Source organism: Charadrius vociferus, unplaced genomic scaffold, assembly GCF_000708025.1.
Source record: "Charadrius vociferus isolate BGI_N301 unplaced genomic scaffold, ASM70802v2 scaffold873, whole genome shotgun sequence".
In the NCBI taxonomy this organism is placed as follows: Eukaryota; Metazoa; Chordata; class Aves; order Charadriiformes; family Charadriidae; genus Charadrius; species Charadrius vociferus.
The window spans coordinates 142814-162090 of record NW_009647698.1 but is presented as its reverse complement, the minus strand read 5'-3'; the positions used below and the strand labels follow the sequence as shown (position 1 = coordinate 162090).

Genomic DNA, 19277 nt, shown 5'->3' with positions numbered 1-19277 from the left:
AATTCAGTCAGGCATCAAACCATATGTTTTCTCTTATTTATGTTAAAAGCAATTACTGAATCTGTGAGGCAGTAGAAATTATTCTAAGATCTTAATCCTGTGAAGCTCTAATTGCATTGTGCAGCCCAGAACATGGAGTCGTATTTCCATGACAAAGGTGCTGAGTGGAAGAAAGCATAGATAAGCTGGTGTTTCTTTTGAAGCACAAAGTAAAAGACCATTAAGAATGGATCTCATAAATTCATACTTAGACTATTCCTTATTTTCCACCGAGTAACTGTCTGTCTACTCGTAATCTGTCATCTATCAGGGATGATAAAATGGATTCTTGAGGAATGTAAAATGCAGGATGTCTGTGAGATGTTCAACAGCATGAATAGAGATGAGATATAGGTTAAAATACTTTCCCATAAAGTAATTAATCTCTGTTCCAAGAAACAGAGGAAGATACTAGCTGAGTTTCAACCTGAAAGCTGTGTGACTGAAAGCACCCCTTGCCTGCAATGAAGTCTCTAAAAGAGTGGCAGATCCCACCATGATGCGATTCCTGTTGCTGGCTTCAGTGACTGTTCAGATGTTTCAAGTGTAGCACTTGAGATGTGGAATCTTCTTAAGTGAATCACAGACGCATAGTTAGAAAGGTCTAGTCACCCTATCCATCATTCAGCAAGGATGAGTGTGTGCTCAGAAGCTATTCCACTATGTGACCTGCTGCACCACCTAGACATACACAAGTCTATTGGGCCAGATGGGTTACACCCAAGAGTGCTGAAGGAGTTGGTGGATGTGCTCACCAGACCACTCTTCATAATCTATCAGCAGTCCTGGCTAACCAGGGAGGTCCCAATAGACTGGAGATTAGGAGATGTCATGCTCATTTACAAGGAGCGCTGAAAAGAGGATCCAGGGAACTACAGACCTGTCAGTCTGACCTTGGTGCCGGGGAAGCTTATGGAGCAGATCATCTTGAGTGCCATTACATACTATTTACAGGACAACCAGACAATCAGGCCCAGTCAACACAGGTTCATGAATGGCAGATCCTGCTTAACAAACCTGATCTTCTTCTATGACAAGGTGACCCACTTGGTGGACAAGGGAAAGGCTGCGGATGTTATTTACCTGGACTTCAGTAAAGCCTTCGATACTGTTCCCCACAGCATTCTCATGAAAAAACTGGATACCCAAGGCTTGGACAGGCATACACTCTGCTGCATTAAAGACTGGCTGGATGGCTGGGCCCAGAGAGTGGTGGTGAATGGAGTTAAAACCAGTTGACAGCCAGTGACACAACACCCAGTGTTGGAGCCAGTTCTTGTTAATATCTTTATTAATAATCTTGACAAGGAGATTGAGAGCACCCTCAGTAAGTTTGCAGATAACGCCAAGTTAGGTGGGAGTGTTGATCTGCTTGAGGGTCGGAGGACTCTTCAGAGGGTCCTGGATAGGCTGGATCGGTGGGTTGAGGCCAACAGTATGAGCTTCAAATAGACCAAGTGCCAAGTCCTGCACTTGGACCACTACAACCCCATTCAAAGCTAAAGGCTTGGGGAAGAGTGGCTGGAAAGCTGCCCAGCAGAAAAGGACCTAGGGGTTTTGATTGACAGCTGGCTGAACATGAGCCAGCAGTGTGCCCACGTGGCCAAGAAGGCCAACGGTATCAGGAATAGCGTAGCCAGCAGGACCAGAGCAGCGATTGTCCCACTGTACTCGGCACTGGTGAGGCCGCACCTTGAGTACTGTGTTCAATTTTGGGCACCACAGTATAAGAAGGACATTGAGGTGCTGGAGAGGGTCCAGAGATGGGCAGTGAAGCTGGTGAAGGGTCCTGAGAATAAGTCTTATGAGGAGCGGCTGAGGGACTTGGGGTTGTTTAGTCTGAAGGAAAGGAGGCTGAAGGGAGACCTTATTGCTCTCTACAACTACCTGAAAGGAAGTTGTAGAGAGGTGGGCATTGGTCTCTTCTCACAAGTTACAGCCAATGGGACAAGAGGAAATGTCATCAAGTTGCACCAGGGGAGGTTTAGGTTAGACATTAGGGAAAACTTCTACACTGAAAGGGTTGTCAAAGGCTGGAACAGGCTGCCCAGGGAAGTGATTGAATCACCATCCTTGGATGTATTTAAAAGATGTATAGATATGGTGCTCAGGGATGTGGTTTAGAAGTGGGCCTGGTAGAGTTAGATAGCGTCTGGACTTGATGATCTTAAAGGTTTTTCCCAGCCACAATGATTCTGTGATTCTATGCTATCATAGCGGGACCTTCCTAATGTTCAGCTTAATTTTTTTATTGTCTGAATTTCGTCGATCACTCCAGTTGAGTCTCAGGAGGAATTTTTCCTAGTCTTTCTTGGTCAGACTTCCTGCTTGGCAAAGAACTTCTTAGTGGGCGAGGCCAAAATTTGTTACTGAATAGGCTATTGCTTCAGCACAAATCCATATCAGCAAAGTCTGGAATCCTGCAGAGACTTGAAAAAGAAAAAAAGAAGGGAGGTGGGAATGGACAGACTGCCCCAGACTCCAGTGGGAGATATCCCCTTTCCTATCTGAAATGTCACAATTAGTGTTACCGGTGGCTTATTGGTAAATCCTGCAATGTGATGGGTTCTTTAGGTAAGCCCACCTCAAGGGACTAGGGACATGAACTTCAATGTACAGTATAAGAGGGAGAGGAGATGTGCCCAGCTGGTACTTCCAGATGATGTAATGGCAAGCTGTCTAGGGACATGAGTTCCTGAAAGCTGTAGATCAGTAGCAGAATGCAGCTGGTCCTAGCTAGTTAGGTTTATCTGCAAGGCTAATTAGTTCACATGCAATGCCATACAACTGTGGCTACAACGCTTTCAGCTCTGAAGCGGGCTCAGCTGACAGCAGGCTAGAGTTTTCTTTGCTATGCAGATGTGCAAATACATGCTAAACTGCCTGCTCCATGAGGAAATAAGAGGACTTCGATTCATCCACAAGAGTGTCAAACCAGGCCATCCAGCCACAGGTTCAGTTTCCCTCTCGTGCCTACTATTTCTCTAGCTGTCCAAGCCAAAAGGAGCAATTTCAACATGAATGCTTGAGAGACACCCAGGTTAAGGGAACCAAACTGTCCGCTAGCTAGCACACGCTCTTGGGAGAGCAGCTGTGGTAGAAATGGTCATAGCAGATAAAGGACTTAAATCTGTGTCTTCCACATCCCAGGCAAAAAAACAGTACAATCAAATACTCTGGTTTTACTCACTCATAGGTGGGTGTTTAGTCTTATATTCTTGGCTGCATTCTAATTCAGATAATCACAATCTGAATAATTTAGACTGTAACCTGTATTTGCAGTTAGGGAAAAATTATATTTCTATCCTCTGAAATTCTCATACTTAACAATATTGTGCAAAGGATCTGCTGTGCCCTCTACATGATGCACCCATGTTTTGGAATGAAATGAGTAATCTGTTGAGAGTTGCAATCTGAACCCGCTCAGACATTCAGTAAGAGTTTCTGGCTGCATGTGACTAGCAGCGTATGGTGTATTTATACCTTTTTATTTCTCAGTTTCTATGAGTGCTTCAATTAGTTCTCTAATGGGCTAAGTTAGAAAAAGTGCGAAGTATTCTGGAATTGCTAAGTTCAGCAAATGCAAACTCTGGGTTTCAGATATCTGTCTGTAGAGAAACGTGTAATAAAGAAGAGAGGAAAAACTAGCCAGCCTGGGATAGAAGAACTGAGTTTGAATATGGGAGGGAGAAGTTAAAAAGGAATCTTTAAATAGTTGAGATAAGCTTTAGTATCCTTGTATCTTTATTTGAACTAGACTGTTGAACATTCATAGCCTATCTCACATCTATGCCCCTTAAGATATGCCTCATATAATTCATAACTTAGGGAGTAATACATTTGTAAGAGCTGATGTTGATGTAGGTCTATGCTTCCTGAGTTAGCTAATACCAGTGACTTTTCTCCTGTTAAGGGAAAGAAGCTTTGCAGGAGTGCACTTAACACATTCCATTTTGTCCCAAGAGTCTCAAAAATCTATTTAATATGATATGCTTTTTGTCATATTGGCTAGCAGTTCCTGCTTGTTAGATAGTGGTGTGCAGAGTTTATTACAGTACCAGATCTAGCAGAATAACAGGACAGTTTTTTTCTTCTTTCTATTATCTCTGTCTCTCCTACCCATTCCCCTAGGGAAACTTCATTAAATTCTTGTAACAATTAAAGAAGGGTTGATTATAGAAAACAAACTGGGTGGAGTATGAATCCCAGATAAATCTTTATGTATATAAATATCTTTGTCTTAATGTATGTTGCAAATGATAGGAAAAGGGTCTTTTTACTGATGGGACTTCCAGGTACAATGAACAGCAGATAAACTGCAGGCTCTCTTGCTAGTGCTTTTATCTGTTTGTATATCACTGAATTTGCTCTCATACCATATCTTTGAAATGTCAGATGACTCAGACATAGATCATTTCTTGTAAATTCAGTGCAAGTTGGCTGAAACTTTAACATCTCAAGAAGTCTTAATAGCTTCCCAGATCTGACTTGTTCAGAATGCTGTTCAGACATGACCTGCTTAATCCTTCCAACACTTCAATAAAATGTTTAGCATACGTAAGTAATGTTTTAGAGGTGAAAAAATAACTCATAATACTTTATTTATTGGCAGTTGTACATTTCTGCAGATTAAAAGTTTGTGAACACATTGCAAATATTTTAGACATGCATTATTCAGAAGAATCTGGTAAATTCCTGAACAAATGTTTTCTTTACCGATGAATCACAAATGATTGAAAAAGTAGCATGCAGCAACCAAAAAGTTGGTTAGCAATGATGATCATGTGATTCTGTGTCATTTGATGATTAGTGTATTTATATAAATCACCAGCACAGTGTGAATTTTGTAATTTACGGTAGCATTAATTTTTTTTTTTTTTTCTGGATAGAACATCTGTCCAGCTAATATATCCTGCTGGTAGATCCTGTCTCCTCAAACATCCCTCAAAATGCAAGCCCAAAAGACTGCAACTGAATGAAAGTGCATTTTCAAAATCATACTCAAGGCAGTATTTTTTTCTTAACTTCAGTAAGTTATTGTCACTCAATATTACTAAAGAAAAGACAAAGCAAATAAACCACAAGTAATATCAGCTTTTGGTCAGAAAGAAATATGCATTCTCAAACATAGCTGTGTTTTTCTAGGTATGTAATGAAAGAAACTTCAATACTGTTACCAACTATGTAATAATATCCCAAATGATATTTATTTTTCATTTCTAAAATATTGGCTTTCATTGTTACTTAAGCCAAGTTGTTAAGTAGGCAATGGATGTGTGGTCTAGTGTGACTCTTCTGAGTTGTAAGATAAACTAAATGTGTTGTAATAGCATTCAGCTCCTGCCTTATCTATTTTTTCTACCAGAAATTCAGGAATATGGTAACGTGCAAAACCAGAGTTCCTGTCTTACTAATTTTATGAAATCTATTTTCTGTGCTTCTGTCCCAGCCTCACACAAAACTCCTGCCTGCAGAGTCACCCAGAATTACTTATTTTGCTTATTTATATAGAGAAAGCGATTTCCCTCAGAAGTCGTCATTTATTTTCCTTGACAATTCCCACATAAATTATGTAGTGATCAGAAATGAAAAATGCTTCCCTAAGTGCCACTTCTGCACACTCCAAGTGAGCTCCAAGGGCAAACTGGGGAGGTTTCCTGACTTGTGCATTCTCCATCTGTGGAGGGGGATTTAGTGCCATTTGGACCTGAGGCACTTCCTTGGGCTCCCTGTTTTCCAGTGGGGCCAAGGGAGACAGCCGTCCTGGCTTTGTTTGGGTATGCCCAGGGAGAAAGGATCAAATCTTGGTAAACAAGCTGCTTCTGTTGCAGGAGGAGAAGTTCATTGTTTCCTGACTATGTTTAACCTGTAACCTACAGAACTAACAGCATTTAATTTTTTTTTTTTTTTTTTGAGGGGGGGAAGGGGGAAATGATAGTTGCTGATGATGTCTGCACATCCAATAAAGCAAAATGACTGCCCATTTGAGGAAGAAGATGATACTGCTGTAGCAGTGCATTACCTAAGACCATGTAAGAGGGGCAGACTGCTTGATGTGTATTTTACCCAGTGAGTTTAGCAGTCCAAAACCTAGCACTACTATGCCTGTCAGCCTCCTCACCTCCACACCACACCTGCACCTTCCTTCCTAGAGCCAGACTGGAACCAGCTATTATCTTTGTCTCTGAAAACAAACATGTCTATTATGGTCTAAAATTAGGATACTTTTCCTTCCCTTCCACCTTTCACAGGGGTCATAAACTGACCAACAGGGAGACTGCTGAAATTTGGTAAGTTTCTGTTTATATGCAGACTGGGTCTGGTTTTAGTGTTCTTCATAACTGGAAAAGACAGGCTTAACTATTCATTCCCACACTGTTATGTTTAGGGCATGGCCTAAATGTGTCTGTGTTATACATGGCTATGGCAAGTCTGGCTACAACAAACAGAGCTGGTGCAAACAGAAATTGTTCCATGAATGAATCCAACTAAAATTTGGGTTTTGCTTTCTTTAGATAGGCAAACATTTTATCGGTGCCTATAAATCTGATGTAAGCCTTCTGTCCTCTCAGATTAAACATATATATATACAGGGAAAAAAGGTAACATGCTATGCAGAGTTATCATAATATAGATACTGGGACTAAACCAAACAGTTCACAGCTGGCTTGACTGAAAATTCCTCAAAATCAGTACAAAACTTCCCTTGACTTTGAAGGGGTCTGGTCAGGTCCAAATAAGGCACAAGAGCGCCTAAGGATTTATCTGTAGGTACAGTTAACAGTTTGCTTTTGCAAAAATCAAGTATTTCCTAAGTCATGTGAATGTTTGTATTTTGAAGTTCTGAAGCTTTAAGTGTTTGATTTAATTATTCCAACTTGCTGCATAGAAGGGAGAGTGGATGAGAAAGGACGGGGCTAAGAAAAAGGAGAAATGAGTGGAGATAAGATAGAGAAATCGAGGTGGAAGTCAAGAAGCAAAATCAAAAGGAGAAGCATGGAAACACAGTGAGGAAGAGAGTGAGGGAGATGAGAAAGAGCACATCCTGGAGATAGCCCAGTATAAGCTTGATTTACCTATTGTTTAACTGCAAATGAAAGAAAGGAAAGCGGGGATACAGACTGCTTATGGCAAAGGTGGCAGCTCATGCTCTGATATATCGGTTTCCAGGTTCCTGTTGTGTGGTGTGTGCTGGGAGAGCCAACAAGGGGGAGGGAGTGGCAGAGAAAGACTGAAACCACCTACAGAGAAAATGTGTCTCCCCTTCTCCCTTCAGTTTCCCCTGTACTTCCCCCACCCCCTAGGCCTCTACACAGCTGCTTGTGGCTCAGTTAGTCACTAGTGCGTTCAGTATGTCTGTGCTGCATGCTTAGACATCTGGTGGCAGCTGCTGTGTGCAGGTTTCCTGCCTGATCTCCAACAGTGAGGTAGTAACTAACTGGGTGTAGTGGTGTGAAAGTTGTGAATGGGGCCTGGCACTGTGATTTTCTGCCTGTGCTCTGCTGGGAGCCATGTGGGTCAGCCAGGGACTTAGTGCTTTGGGACAGTGCTAGGAACAAGAAAGCTGATGGGGCCACATGGTCTGCCAGAGGAGAAACCTTGGTGCAAAGAGTTTCTTATGGCCTATTTGAGCAATTCTGGCTGTTAAGATTTTTGACTGTATTGGATTAGTGAGTTGTTCAGGGATCTGGGGCAAACCAGTAAAACAGGCTGATGAATCCACTCTGTAGGTGCCAATCTGGGTTGCTGCCCTTTTCAGAAGTAAACAACTAGGAGCTGTTGTTCATCTTCCTAACTCTCTGCAGGACACAGACTGTAAATTACATCTAGGAACAAAAGGTTGATGGAAGTAGAACCGGGTGCCCAACTTCCCAAGGGAGTGCTTTGCCCTCTAGCCAAAAGAGTAGCTTTTCTAGCTTAAACCAGCACAGGCTCTTATTCTTCCAATCAGCACTCAGAGACCAAGAAAAGTATGCAGTACAGGATTTTCTACACTGAAGCATTTACAACCATTTCCATTACAAAAACCTGTTTTCAGGGTTGATCGTGGAAATTAAATCTGGTCTGAAATGCAGGAAACAAGACTGCAGTCTAGGGTCACAGGAGGAATTCTTGTTAAAAATACCATATCTTACTGAGATTCAGTTAAATGGGTATAAAATCCTTCCTCCTCCCCCGAAACTGACTTACAGCCAGTCTCACAGACCAGCTGTAGTCTATGCAGAATGCATGCTGCCATGATCAGAATTACCTATTGAGATTTATGCTTTTCATATTCACCAAGACTATGTCCTTCAACTCCCCGTGACAATCTTAACAACTCCAGCAAAATACGTTCAGAAAAGGATTTTTTAAATTAAAAAATAAAAAGTCTTTCTGCTGACAGGAGAAAAACAGTTTTTCAAATTAGGAAATTAGGAGCTTCCTTTTTCGAGGTTTCTAATTTTTACAATAGATCTGCCAGCTATTTTGACAGAAACAAAATTCCATTCTTCTCCCCTTTCAATTGTTCCCATTTGATAGTGAAACCAATCCCCATTCGTGTCATCTGTGGGAGAGGCTGCCCCACTGAATTCAGTGGAATTTAGGCCTTTGACTTCAGCTAGGCCAGAATTTCATTGTCTATGGGGATTCCCATAAAAACATCTCTTTATATTGCTGTAAGCCATGCGTGTTCTTTTTCTAGGGCTCCAGCACCTGTACTCACTAATAGGATTTTTGTCAAAATTAATTGGTGCTGGTTACAGTTCATGTATGTGATAAAATTATGAATGAGTTATTTTGGTGTTCCTGTGCTATATTGTACCATCATAGATTCAATATCCACTGTGTCAAAGGCTTCACAGAAAAACACTTTTTTAAATGCTGAGGTTTTATCCTTTTTAGTTGTATTGTTTCATTCTCATTTGAAAACTTAATTCACTTGGTACCATTTATTATTTTACAAATTTTTAGAGCCAGTAATTTAACTGCTTGTTACCAAGGGAGTAAGCAAATTCCAAAAGCTCAAACGTTTAACCATGTGATTTGTGTTGCTAACAATAATGTTATGGGAACAAATCCACAGTGGAAATAAAATGACAGGCTCAATTTAAAGCAATGCTCTGCTGCATTTCCTGAGCTGGACATTTGTTTTAGGATTTTTCTGTTATACTAAGATTATTCAAAGCTAAAGGAAAAGTTTTGTATTACTCACAAAGAAACCCCCCCAAACAAAAAAAATCTTTTCGCAGAGCTGTACATCTCCTTTGTCTAAATTTTCTGGGTAGCATCAGGCCCTGCATCCAGGCTAAATTTGGACTGCCATCTTCCTCAGGCCAACATATTTTAGGGGAGAAATTCCTTTCTTGGGTGAGAAAGAAGGAAATATTTTTGTGTCAGCTTTTTTATTTATTTGTTAATGGCAGCTCTTTGAAGTGTCTCAGTGTGTCGAAATGCAATGTGTGTCCTAGGCTGCCATGTACACAAGCAGATGGCATGTGAAATGGACAAACTTATGTGTTATGTACATACTGTTCATTAATTATTTCTGTGGTTTATCACATGAAATCATGTACTGTGATGAATTATTTTTCGTGTATACATCTGTCTTTTCCTTTTGCATTAGGTACTAGCAGATCCATGCACCTGGTCTAAACATGCCTAATCCTAGCCCACTTTTATAGGGCAACAAGCAAGAGAGAGACTTTCCAAAATGGAATACCACCCACCCCTGCCAAACACACACAGAAGTAGTGAGAAGTCTAAGATGCATATCAAATAATACTCAGTGTTGAGAAAACAACCTGTCCATAATATGATGTCAGAAGGGCTAGAATTAGCAACTTCAGACCATGAAGAGACTAGGAATTTCCACTCCTGGTAAAATAAGACTTTAGCCTCTGTAACCCTTGGTCATGTTCCTGAAACAGACATTATTCTCCATTTACCTGTGCCAAAGAAAACTTATTTTCATCTTTTCATTCCATATAGTTGTGAATATAGGACATTAACAGAGAATTATTTTATGTTCATCAAAAAATTAAGACTCAAAGATACCTAAATTTAATCAAATATTCCATTCTTTTGTTTCATTCATAGGGGCAATTGAAGATGTGCTTAGTAAACTATCAATATACATTAACTGTGCACCAGCATTTTAAATCCCACTAAACAGCATTCATGTATTTCGATGCCAAAATATCTATAGCTATAAATATACAGGAATTCACAGAACTATCTCTTTTCCACTACTATGAACAGTAAGGTGTACAGGAGATTGTTTTTTCCTTGCTTTGAAAGCCATTTGTTTAAAAAAAAAAAAAAAGTAGTGTATTCACTAAATAAAACATGTTTTATCTGTAACTTCAAGGTTGCTAGCTTCTTAATAAAAAGATCCCCTCTGTTTCAAGAAAAGATTTTTCACCTTGTCCCTTAAGATATTCTAGACCTGTAGGAAAAGCCTGTTGGAACCTGTTGCTAAAAATCTGGCTGATTGAGGCAAGGATAGCCTGTTGTCTCTAAGTCAAAAGTCAAAGAAGAGGCCAAGTCCTGAAAACCTCTTTGTGTAATGTTCTTGTGCCCGTGGCTGGAAAGACCTGTCTGTATTTTTCCATTGTTTGTGTTAACAGAGTTTAAAAATTAGTGAGAAAATTCTTTCAAGTGGGAGGATTGACAAAATGGTAATCTGATATAGAACTATTCATTTCAAATTTGCTGAGTGAAACTGAAATTGGGGCATTGGTGTCTGTCGGTCATTGCCACGTGTTGGTTGTTAAAGGTGAGATGTACTGGCTTTGGTGATCCCTGACCAACCCCTCATTCCACTGCACACAAACTACTGTTGCAGTTCTGCACATCTGAAGAGAGGCCAGTGTATGAAGACACCATGAGAAATTGCTAAGGCACACAACAGACTTGCCTTTGGCTTATCTACAGAGGCTTTGAGGTTTTCATGAGGGATTTCATGTGTCATCTAGAGTCACACAAAACCCCACACTGCAATAAATGTATGTATGTCAGGAACTGAGGCATTGTCTGAATGTCATACTGTTATACGTTCTCATCCTGTTTCTCTGCTTTGCAAATCGGGAATAGAAGGAATAATTCCTTCTGTACCTCATACCATTAATACAATCAAATTTCAACCTTAGTCCTCAGTATCACTGCTGGCACTGGCATTAGTTACCGCTTTTTTTGGAGCAGCCTGTTAAGAGGACTCAAGGGTAGAATGGGCTGTGGGAGACTGAGCCGCTTCAATTTACCTTCTGCATGAGGTTATCCTCCAGAGATGAACAGAAACATTTTAGAAAGGTTCACTGCAGAGCATGTATTTTGCTTGCTCTAAATTGAAGTGCAAAAAGAGAAAACGGTGAGATGGGACAAAATAAGCAAAATATTGTGGAGAAACATCCAGGCAGTTGTAGATGCTTTGTGCTGGGGTTCAGAAACTCTAATGCTTTATGTTCACCTGGTTTGCAATAATGAGATTTTAAATTCAGGACGGGAAGCATATAACAAATGGTGCCTTTCTGAGCTAACTCATGAGAGATTACACAATTTTTCCTGCAAGCTCAACACGTACAAATTTGGACTGTACTTGTGTAAGAAGAGGAGGTTTAGTGCCTCTTTAAAACTCGAGTGTGGCTGCCTAGTTAATACTAGCTCCCCCCCCTTCCCCCCCCCCACTGCTGGACTGCTGGGTAACTTTGTTGCAATATGGGTGTGACTTCTGGTGGAGCTCCCCCTCCCAGTTATGTCATTACTTCAGTTCCTTTGAATCAGAATAAAAAGTGCAGCAAACTTCAGACTCATTGACTGCAGGCTTTAACAAGCGTCGGGGCTTTTCTTCTTTTTGCAGCTTGCAAGGATCTCTGTTTTTTGCAAAACAGTTCCAAGAAAACTATGGGCAACTTCTCCTTATGGGCAACTTTTGGATTATGTTTGCTGAAGCTTTGTCTAACAGAAACACGTAAGTTTTTTATGAATGAAAACACTTTTGGTTCCTGATAAGTTTAGGCTTCAGACAGCAAGAGCTCTTCTGCTAGATAGCTAACAGCTTTCTTGCGTGTATCTTTATATAAGTTTTATCATTTGAAAGAGTTATCAGAGATGCTTTAGAGCTGTAACCTTCATGGAAGGCTGTGTATTGCCTGTAGAGGGTAATTCCAGATCTATAAAAAGTGAAATGTAGATCATCAAAGTTAAGTTTAATCTAAGAACAGAAGTACACTAGGGAATTTAGAATAGCTCTGGTAAAGCTCAGGTCAACAATGTGACTGCTATTACATACTTACTTTGCTCTCCCAGCTCCGTTTCAGACAGTAAAGACGGGGAATGGAGGGGTTGGATCCTCCGCCCCCACCCCCACCCACCCAGCATGCAACAATTGCATTCTTGAGTTTACATGGGCTGAACTAACAGCTAATAGATACTGCATTTAGACACAGCTTTGCTGAACAGAAACAAAACTGCAGTGATCTGTGACTGAAATTAGGAGGGGTTTTATGCCAAGCATACTTGTTTCTGAGTCTTAAGGTTTCTTTGGGGTTGACTGATGAGATTTTGGAACAAAGGGAGTTAGAAGTGACCACAAAATTCAGTTGTTTATCAACTAACTTTCTGTCGCTTGGTTATCTGCTTCAAATATTTGTATTTTAAAATGAAAGAGAAAAAAATGACAGAGAAAAAAAAATTGTATGTGCAAAATGACAAAATGCTTTTGAAATTTCACATGGTGCAGGCTCAACCATGTTTGAGGGAAATGTCCATGGTTTTAACAGACTCTCACTGTGACAGAAACTGCCTTGAGGTGTTTTGTGGTTAGGGATAACAATTATGCTTCTACATTATTTTTCTATTCATTGGTTCCAGGAATCTAACAAAATACATTTTTCATGGGCATTGTGACCCAAGGGCTCTCTGTGTGTATAGTAAATATATGTATCTCTCTCATTTGTTTGAGCAGCAGTGGATACTTCTGTAATGGTTGCAGCACTGCTAGTCTGTGAATGGGTGTGTTGGAGTGAACAGTTCCCAGTGCACCTGTGATAGTTGAAGCATGCTCATTGCTTTTCTTTCTAAAATTGTCTATCCGTTGTACCAAAACAGTCTAGCTAAAATCAGACACATGGATAAAGCCCTTAGAGAAAGGGAAGGGATAATGTAGGCAAATAAAGTATGTTTGAGATGTGTTTAAAACCTTGGCTTGGTCTAAGTCTGTATGCTGCATAAGTATTGTAATTATTTGGTTACTGCCCACTTAACTGATTTCTCCTTTTATGAGCTTCCAGGAGTATCCTAAAGAAGCAGGGTCTGCAGTGACTCTAGGAGTAATGCACTTTTACAGTGAGACATAGCAGAATACCCCATCATCTAGACTTCAGCATAGTTACAAAAAGTATGTCAAACTTCCCTTATGCCCCCACAAGGAATAGCTACAATATATTTCAGTTGGTATGTGGTACATTCCAGCATGACTTTGCAGTCAGTAATGACTTCGAAACAGCAGTTGATGGTGGTTTTATTATCTGTTTTAAACTAGTGACTTTGCTGTGTATCATAGAGTAGTGGCCATTGTTGTTGGGAAACGCCTTGCTTGAAGACAAAATTCAGACCTGCTCCTGAACTGGAATTTTGATTCTTTTAGTTCAGAATTTAGCAAAATTAGAAAGGACCTGGGATTACTGTTAACATGATTACTAAAGGAAAGATGAGATATAGAGAGCAGCTGAAAATCTTATTCATCCTGAGTTCTGTGCTGTTGTGACCATACTGTCACTGACATGTGAGTGAGGTGTACTTATGGTATTGACATGACTTGTTGTCTAAGGAGTCTGGATCCAGGAGGATATAGATGGTGACATCTTGTTTAATGATGATTCTGGGAGAGATTTTCCCCTGTAAGCATTATGTATATGTAAAAATATTTCTCTCAAAGTTTTCCTTGATTAACATAAAGCGAATCCTAGAATTTTCACCCCCAAATGGCAAGAAGCTGGAATAGAAGTAATAGTAAAGATGAAATGAAAAGAGGGAGTGAGTGGGAGGGAGAAGCTTAGCTATTAGGACTGGACAAGTTGCCAGAGCCTCAGTACGAGGTAAGGCGAGACAGGGCTCTATAGCTATCAGTCAGTCACAAAGAAAGAGACCTGCCTGCCTCAGCTTATATATTAATCATGCAAATTTATAAATAAAGCAATTTGAAGAAGCTCTTTGTGCTAGTTTATTTTCACTTAGTCCTTACAGTGTGTATCTTGACTATTTCCCCAAAGCTGCAAAGTAACTAGAGTTCACTTGAACTTCCATCATCATTTAATGGAAAGGCTATATGCCTGCCCTTGAAATAGTCTCACACACAAAGCCAACAAACCATGGCAGAGGATTGTCTCGCAGTCTTTGGAGAAATGTTTGTTGATTCTTTAGTTACTGGTGTTCACCACAATGCAGAACCATTACCTTGAAAACAGGAAGTCAGAGAAAGGCTTAATAGTGAAAGATAGCATCATACAATTGAGGAAGAACTTTTTAAACTAAATGCTTTTAAAACCACCAGTAGCTCTAGCCAAGGTCAAATGAAATGTTCCTCCATACCTGCTGTGTCTTTCTTTCCAGAACAGTTCCCATGACTTTTATAGGCCAGGACTTGAAGACACTATTAATATTGCAGTTATTCATCTAGCACCTAAGCACGTGTGACTTTCTACTGTAGCAAGAATGTGTCAGCAGGATGAGATGTCCTGAGATGCTGGTAGACAGGTATAAACAGCAGAGAGAATCATGAGCTCATTACTGCTAAAATACTTGTAGAAAAGATGGGTTCTCAAGACTTTCATGAAGGGGTGAAAAAAATGCTTTCATTGAAAGACAACTGCCATTTCAAATAAAAGAACTTATGGAAGAGAGCAGGTAAATACAGTGAGGAAAAACGTAGATCTCAAAGGGATGTTTGTATGGCAAGGATCATGGTAGATTCCAGGAAGCAACTAAAATTAGTTATGAAATTTAACAGCATGAAGTCTTGAAGAATTTAATTTAGACAAGAAATCTGAAATGTATCCAAGCAAGGACCTAGTGTAAACTTCTGCAGACATTTCCACTAATTTGGATAGCAACTGTCAGCAGCAATCAAGTTAATGTATAATAGGAGTGGAGCCTATACAAATGTGAAAAATTAGAAAAACTAAAAACTGCATTGCTGACATGGCAGAGGAAAAAGCTCTGGTGAGCTCTGTGGGATATGGCTTAATTAAAAAGCAAAGGGCAAACAATGCAAGATGGCAATGTTCTTGCCAGAGAAGAGATGATATTCAGAGGGACTGGCTAGACAGCAGTAGCAATTAGGTTTGAAAATAGGTTGCTAAAACACGTTGTTTTTAAGGACAGACTAGGTAAGGACAGAGTAGATGTCCTTAAGGACAGTTTTTTAAAGGACAGTTTGGGTATTGGTGGTAATGCTACTGGGTAAGAAGACAGAGTAGAAGACCTCTGGTAACTCTGTTTCTTCTTTGATAAAAGGATAATTTTAGTTCTGAATGTAGTTGACTGGTAGCAGAATACATTTTAGAGAAGCAGGCAAAAAATTATGTAAAGCTTCTTATATATGGAGAGGATAAGTTAGCCAAAGAATTTTTCAGAATTCCAGAGATGCTCTAAGAAGGCTTCTCTATTTGCATTCTGGTCTTCTTGCCTCACATTTCTGTTCCTGCATTGATGGATAAGTGCTTGAAAATACAGATAGAAGATGATAATTCTCAACTTCATATGACATGTATTCTGTTATTTACAAAACATAAATTGTTTTGTTTCTTTTTTAAAAAAAGGACCCTATGTAAGAGAGCAAGGGATAGGTGTTCTGCCAAACTCTCCTCTAAAATTGCTTTTTCCAGGACCAAGGCTAGGTATACAGAGAGGGTAATCATGAAACAAACGACCCACCACAGTAATCATGCCTACTTTGAAAACAATACAACATTGTACTGGAACAATTCACAGGGTTCAAAACAGTTGATATTTTAGCATAAGCTGGTAACTGAGAGCATGCTTTATCAAATTTCATTTTCCAGCCCTAAATTGAATTCTTAGACTAGAGAAGTTACGTTGTGGTTTAACCCCCACCACGCAGACACAAGTTCAAACCTCAAAGTTCACTTCCCCCCCGCACAAGTTCAAACTTCCAATTGAAGGCCAGAAAAGTGAGGGGAGCAAGGTAGAGGTTGGATTTATTACCATCACATCTTTGATAATGTACGTAGTGGTTGCTACCAAATAAAATCCACATCCACAGTGTATTTTGTTCGTCTTTACTTGTAGGGGTTTCTTTGTGATATATCTGATGGTTTGGACTGTACTTCATGGGTTATTGACAACTGTAGGCATGAAGCCAGTTTGGCGTAGCTGCTAGTCACTTTCCAGACTAGACAAGAAATTCATCAGCAGCTGTCTCTCACTCCCAGGGAGGTAATAATTATTTCAAAGCCATCAGACACTATAGTTATCAGTGACCATTATGGCTGCTGCTAATACTGGTGGCAGAGAGGATCATGTCAGTCCACAATGTTTATCAGTTTCCTCCCTGCCAAATCCCTACAGGGGCATCAGCAGTAATATCAGTAGCAACTGGCTGTGATTTTCCTCCTTTTTCATGGCTGCCAGAGCTGACTCCACCCAACGTTCGACAGAGCAGCTCATCATACGAATGAGTTTGCAGGCAGTAATGTGAAATGGCAACTGAGAGAAAAAGGGGTTTTCCCTGGAGAATCTTTTCAGTCAGACTGAAAATTCAGCTAATTACAAACTAAAGTTCAAACCTCCGTGACTGTTTTCCTTCCTAACAAAACCTGCAATAATTTTTGGAGTCTGTGCCTACAGTTAAGAACATAATTGGACTCTCTTTTCTATGCACTGGCTTTGGGACTTTCCAGTTCCTCTATGTGACAACGCTGGCTGCATTATATAATGCAGCAATCTTAGTTAAGTACAATAACCTTCAACCCTCACATTGTGGAACAGAAAAAAAAAAAAAAAAAAAAAAGACAGAAAGGAGTTGAAGAATAATCCACAATTTTAGCAATTACTATCATGGAAGCTTCAGCAACCATGCCAATTCAAAGTAAGAATCACAGAGAAGACCTGAATTTTACTTACATTTGCAGTTTGAAAAATACGTTACTTCATTTTTTTCTGTACTTCTATTGATGACTGATCTAGGCTCCATAGCTGGAAGTTCTAAAAGACTGTGTTGTGTCTTTGCAAAAAAAAAAAAAAGTCAGACACACAGCAGCTGTGGTAAAACTTTCATCTCTGTTTCTGTTAATGATATTGTTCCAAAAGCAATGTGAGATGGTTATAAAAGAGGTTGCCAGGGTACAGGCTGACAGCTGCCTAGGAAAAGGACATTAGCCAGCGATCGTCAGCTACACAGTTAATGTCTGTTTTACTAAGTACCTACTTTCATAAATAAGAAGCTGCCCTTGACAGAATGTATAATAGTAAAAAAATCTTCTGCAACATAGCTTTTCTTGAATATATATGTCTCACAGTGGCAGTACTTTAGCAAGGCCCACAGCAAAACAGGTTCTCAGAAGTGTCGTTCCCTAGAGGGCCTTTTTATTGTTATTTTTGTTAATGGATAGGTGTCTGTAAAGAAGCAGGGTGTGGTACGTGTGGGTAGATGTAATGAATAGTTTCTTGCAGCATTCCCATACAGAAGTGAGAGGTTAACTGGAGCATATGGTCTATGGCCACCCAGGATACTGTGAGCAGATGTCTGTGAGCTCTGTCCAGGCACCAAGCAAGTTGCTATCCAAATCAGGGTCTAAAAGTCACGCGCTAACCTTAAGTTGGCAGCCTCTCTGAGAGAACATATCTTGCTGCCAGTAAGGCTTATCAGCAAAGGATTGGTATCACGCTTGCCAGAGCAGCATGACTGCAGCAGTTTTCAGAGAGCAGGCAGAGCCCGCATGCTCACTCAAAACAGACTAAGCAAGCTGGCAGCTGCTCTTTCTACAGCATGTAAATGCAATAGTTCAACAGTGCTGCAGGGGTGACTGTGATGGTAGTGATTAGATATTTACCTACACTTTGCCATCAGCCGATGCACATCTTATCTATGAGGTGGAATATCCCTGTCGTGGAATGAGGAGACTAAGGCAGTACAGTACATCACTGCTTGGGGCAGCCAGGTCTTCCCAACTAAATCACAGTGCTCTAGGTGAAGCTTCTTCACAAGGAATATGGAATAGTTAGCTGGGTGCGTTCAAGGGAAGGTAGTATTTGCTAATTATAAACACAATTAATTAATAATGAAGACACTGAGGGTGAGGCCTGAATTTAATGTTTTGTGTTCACTCAGTTCCCTGTTCTTCCTCCTCCTGCTTGATTAGATCTCTTCCATTAATTTACATGTCCTTTTCCGTCATTCACTCAGGCATGTAAGTGGAATTTTCTGGAATGTAGCAAAATAATTTTATAGGCTATGAATAATAGATATTTGATGATTCTGGTTCATCACTGAATGGGCACAGCTAAGGATTTAGGCAAGCAGCTGTCCCGTTCACAATTCTTGTATTAAAAGCAGTAACAGGCAGATGTGAGCATGTGAGACACCTTCCCATAGTGGCTGCCTAGAAAGAAGTTTCTTTCCTGCTTTTGTGGTTTGCTTCAGAAAACCCTGGATCCATTTTATCGCTGTTATGGTGTAAAATGTTGCAGAGCTCTTCTTGGAGTGTGTATGATTATTGTTGTGTCTTCTGACCTTTCTATTAGATCAGTCCTATTCATTCTTTTTCTTATGGCTGTGTTTCCTGGCTGCTTGTTGGGTGGGAAAAAATTGCAGTAGTTCTGCTTTATTTTCTCAACATCCCCTTGACCTGCCAAGTCTCACACATTATCTAGTAGTGATGTAGTTTGTGTTCACACTGAACAGAGCACAGCATTAACTGGCTTTTAAAACAGTGAAGCAGAGGCAATCTTAGAGCATCATGGAAGACCAGCACGGTTACTCATTTTTTTCAGAACATCTCTAGACATAAGTGCCAGAGACCATTTTCTGTCTCTGTGGGTTCATGTGAATGAGAGAAAAGCCAGTTTTCAGATTAGATTTAGATTAGATATTAGGAAGAAATTCTTTACTGTGAGGGTGGTGAGACACTGGAACAGGTTGCCCAGAGAAGCTGTGGATGCTCCATCCCTGGAAATGTTCAAGGCCAGGTTGGATGGGGCTCTGAACAACCTAGTCTCGTGGAAGGTGTCCCTGCCCA

At 40.2% G+C, this 19277-nt stretch overlaps 1 protein-coding gene across 1 annotated transcript in view; it reads left to right on the top strand.

Moving 5' to 3' along the window:
• The first annotated feature begins 11922 nt into the window (after positions 1-11922).
• The window catches only part of CD44 (CD44 molecule (Indian blood group)), a 77584-nt gene continuing 70229 nt past the window's right edge, over positions 11923-19277 (top strand). Inside the window, exon 1 of the mRNA XM_009881499.1 lies at positions 11923-11989. Within this exon, the coding sequence (XP_009879801.1) occupies positions 11923-11989 (67 nt within the window). The remainder of the gene's footprint in view (positions 11990-19277) is intronic.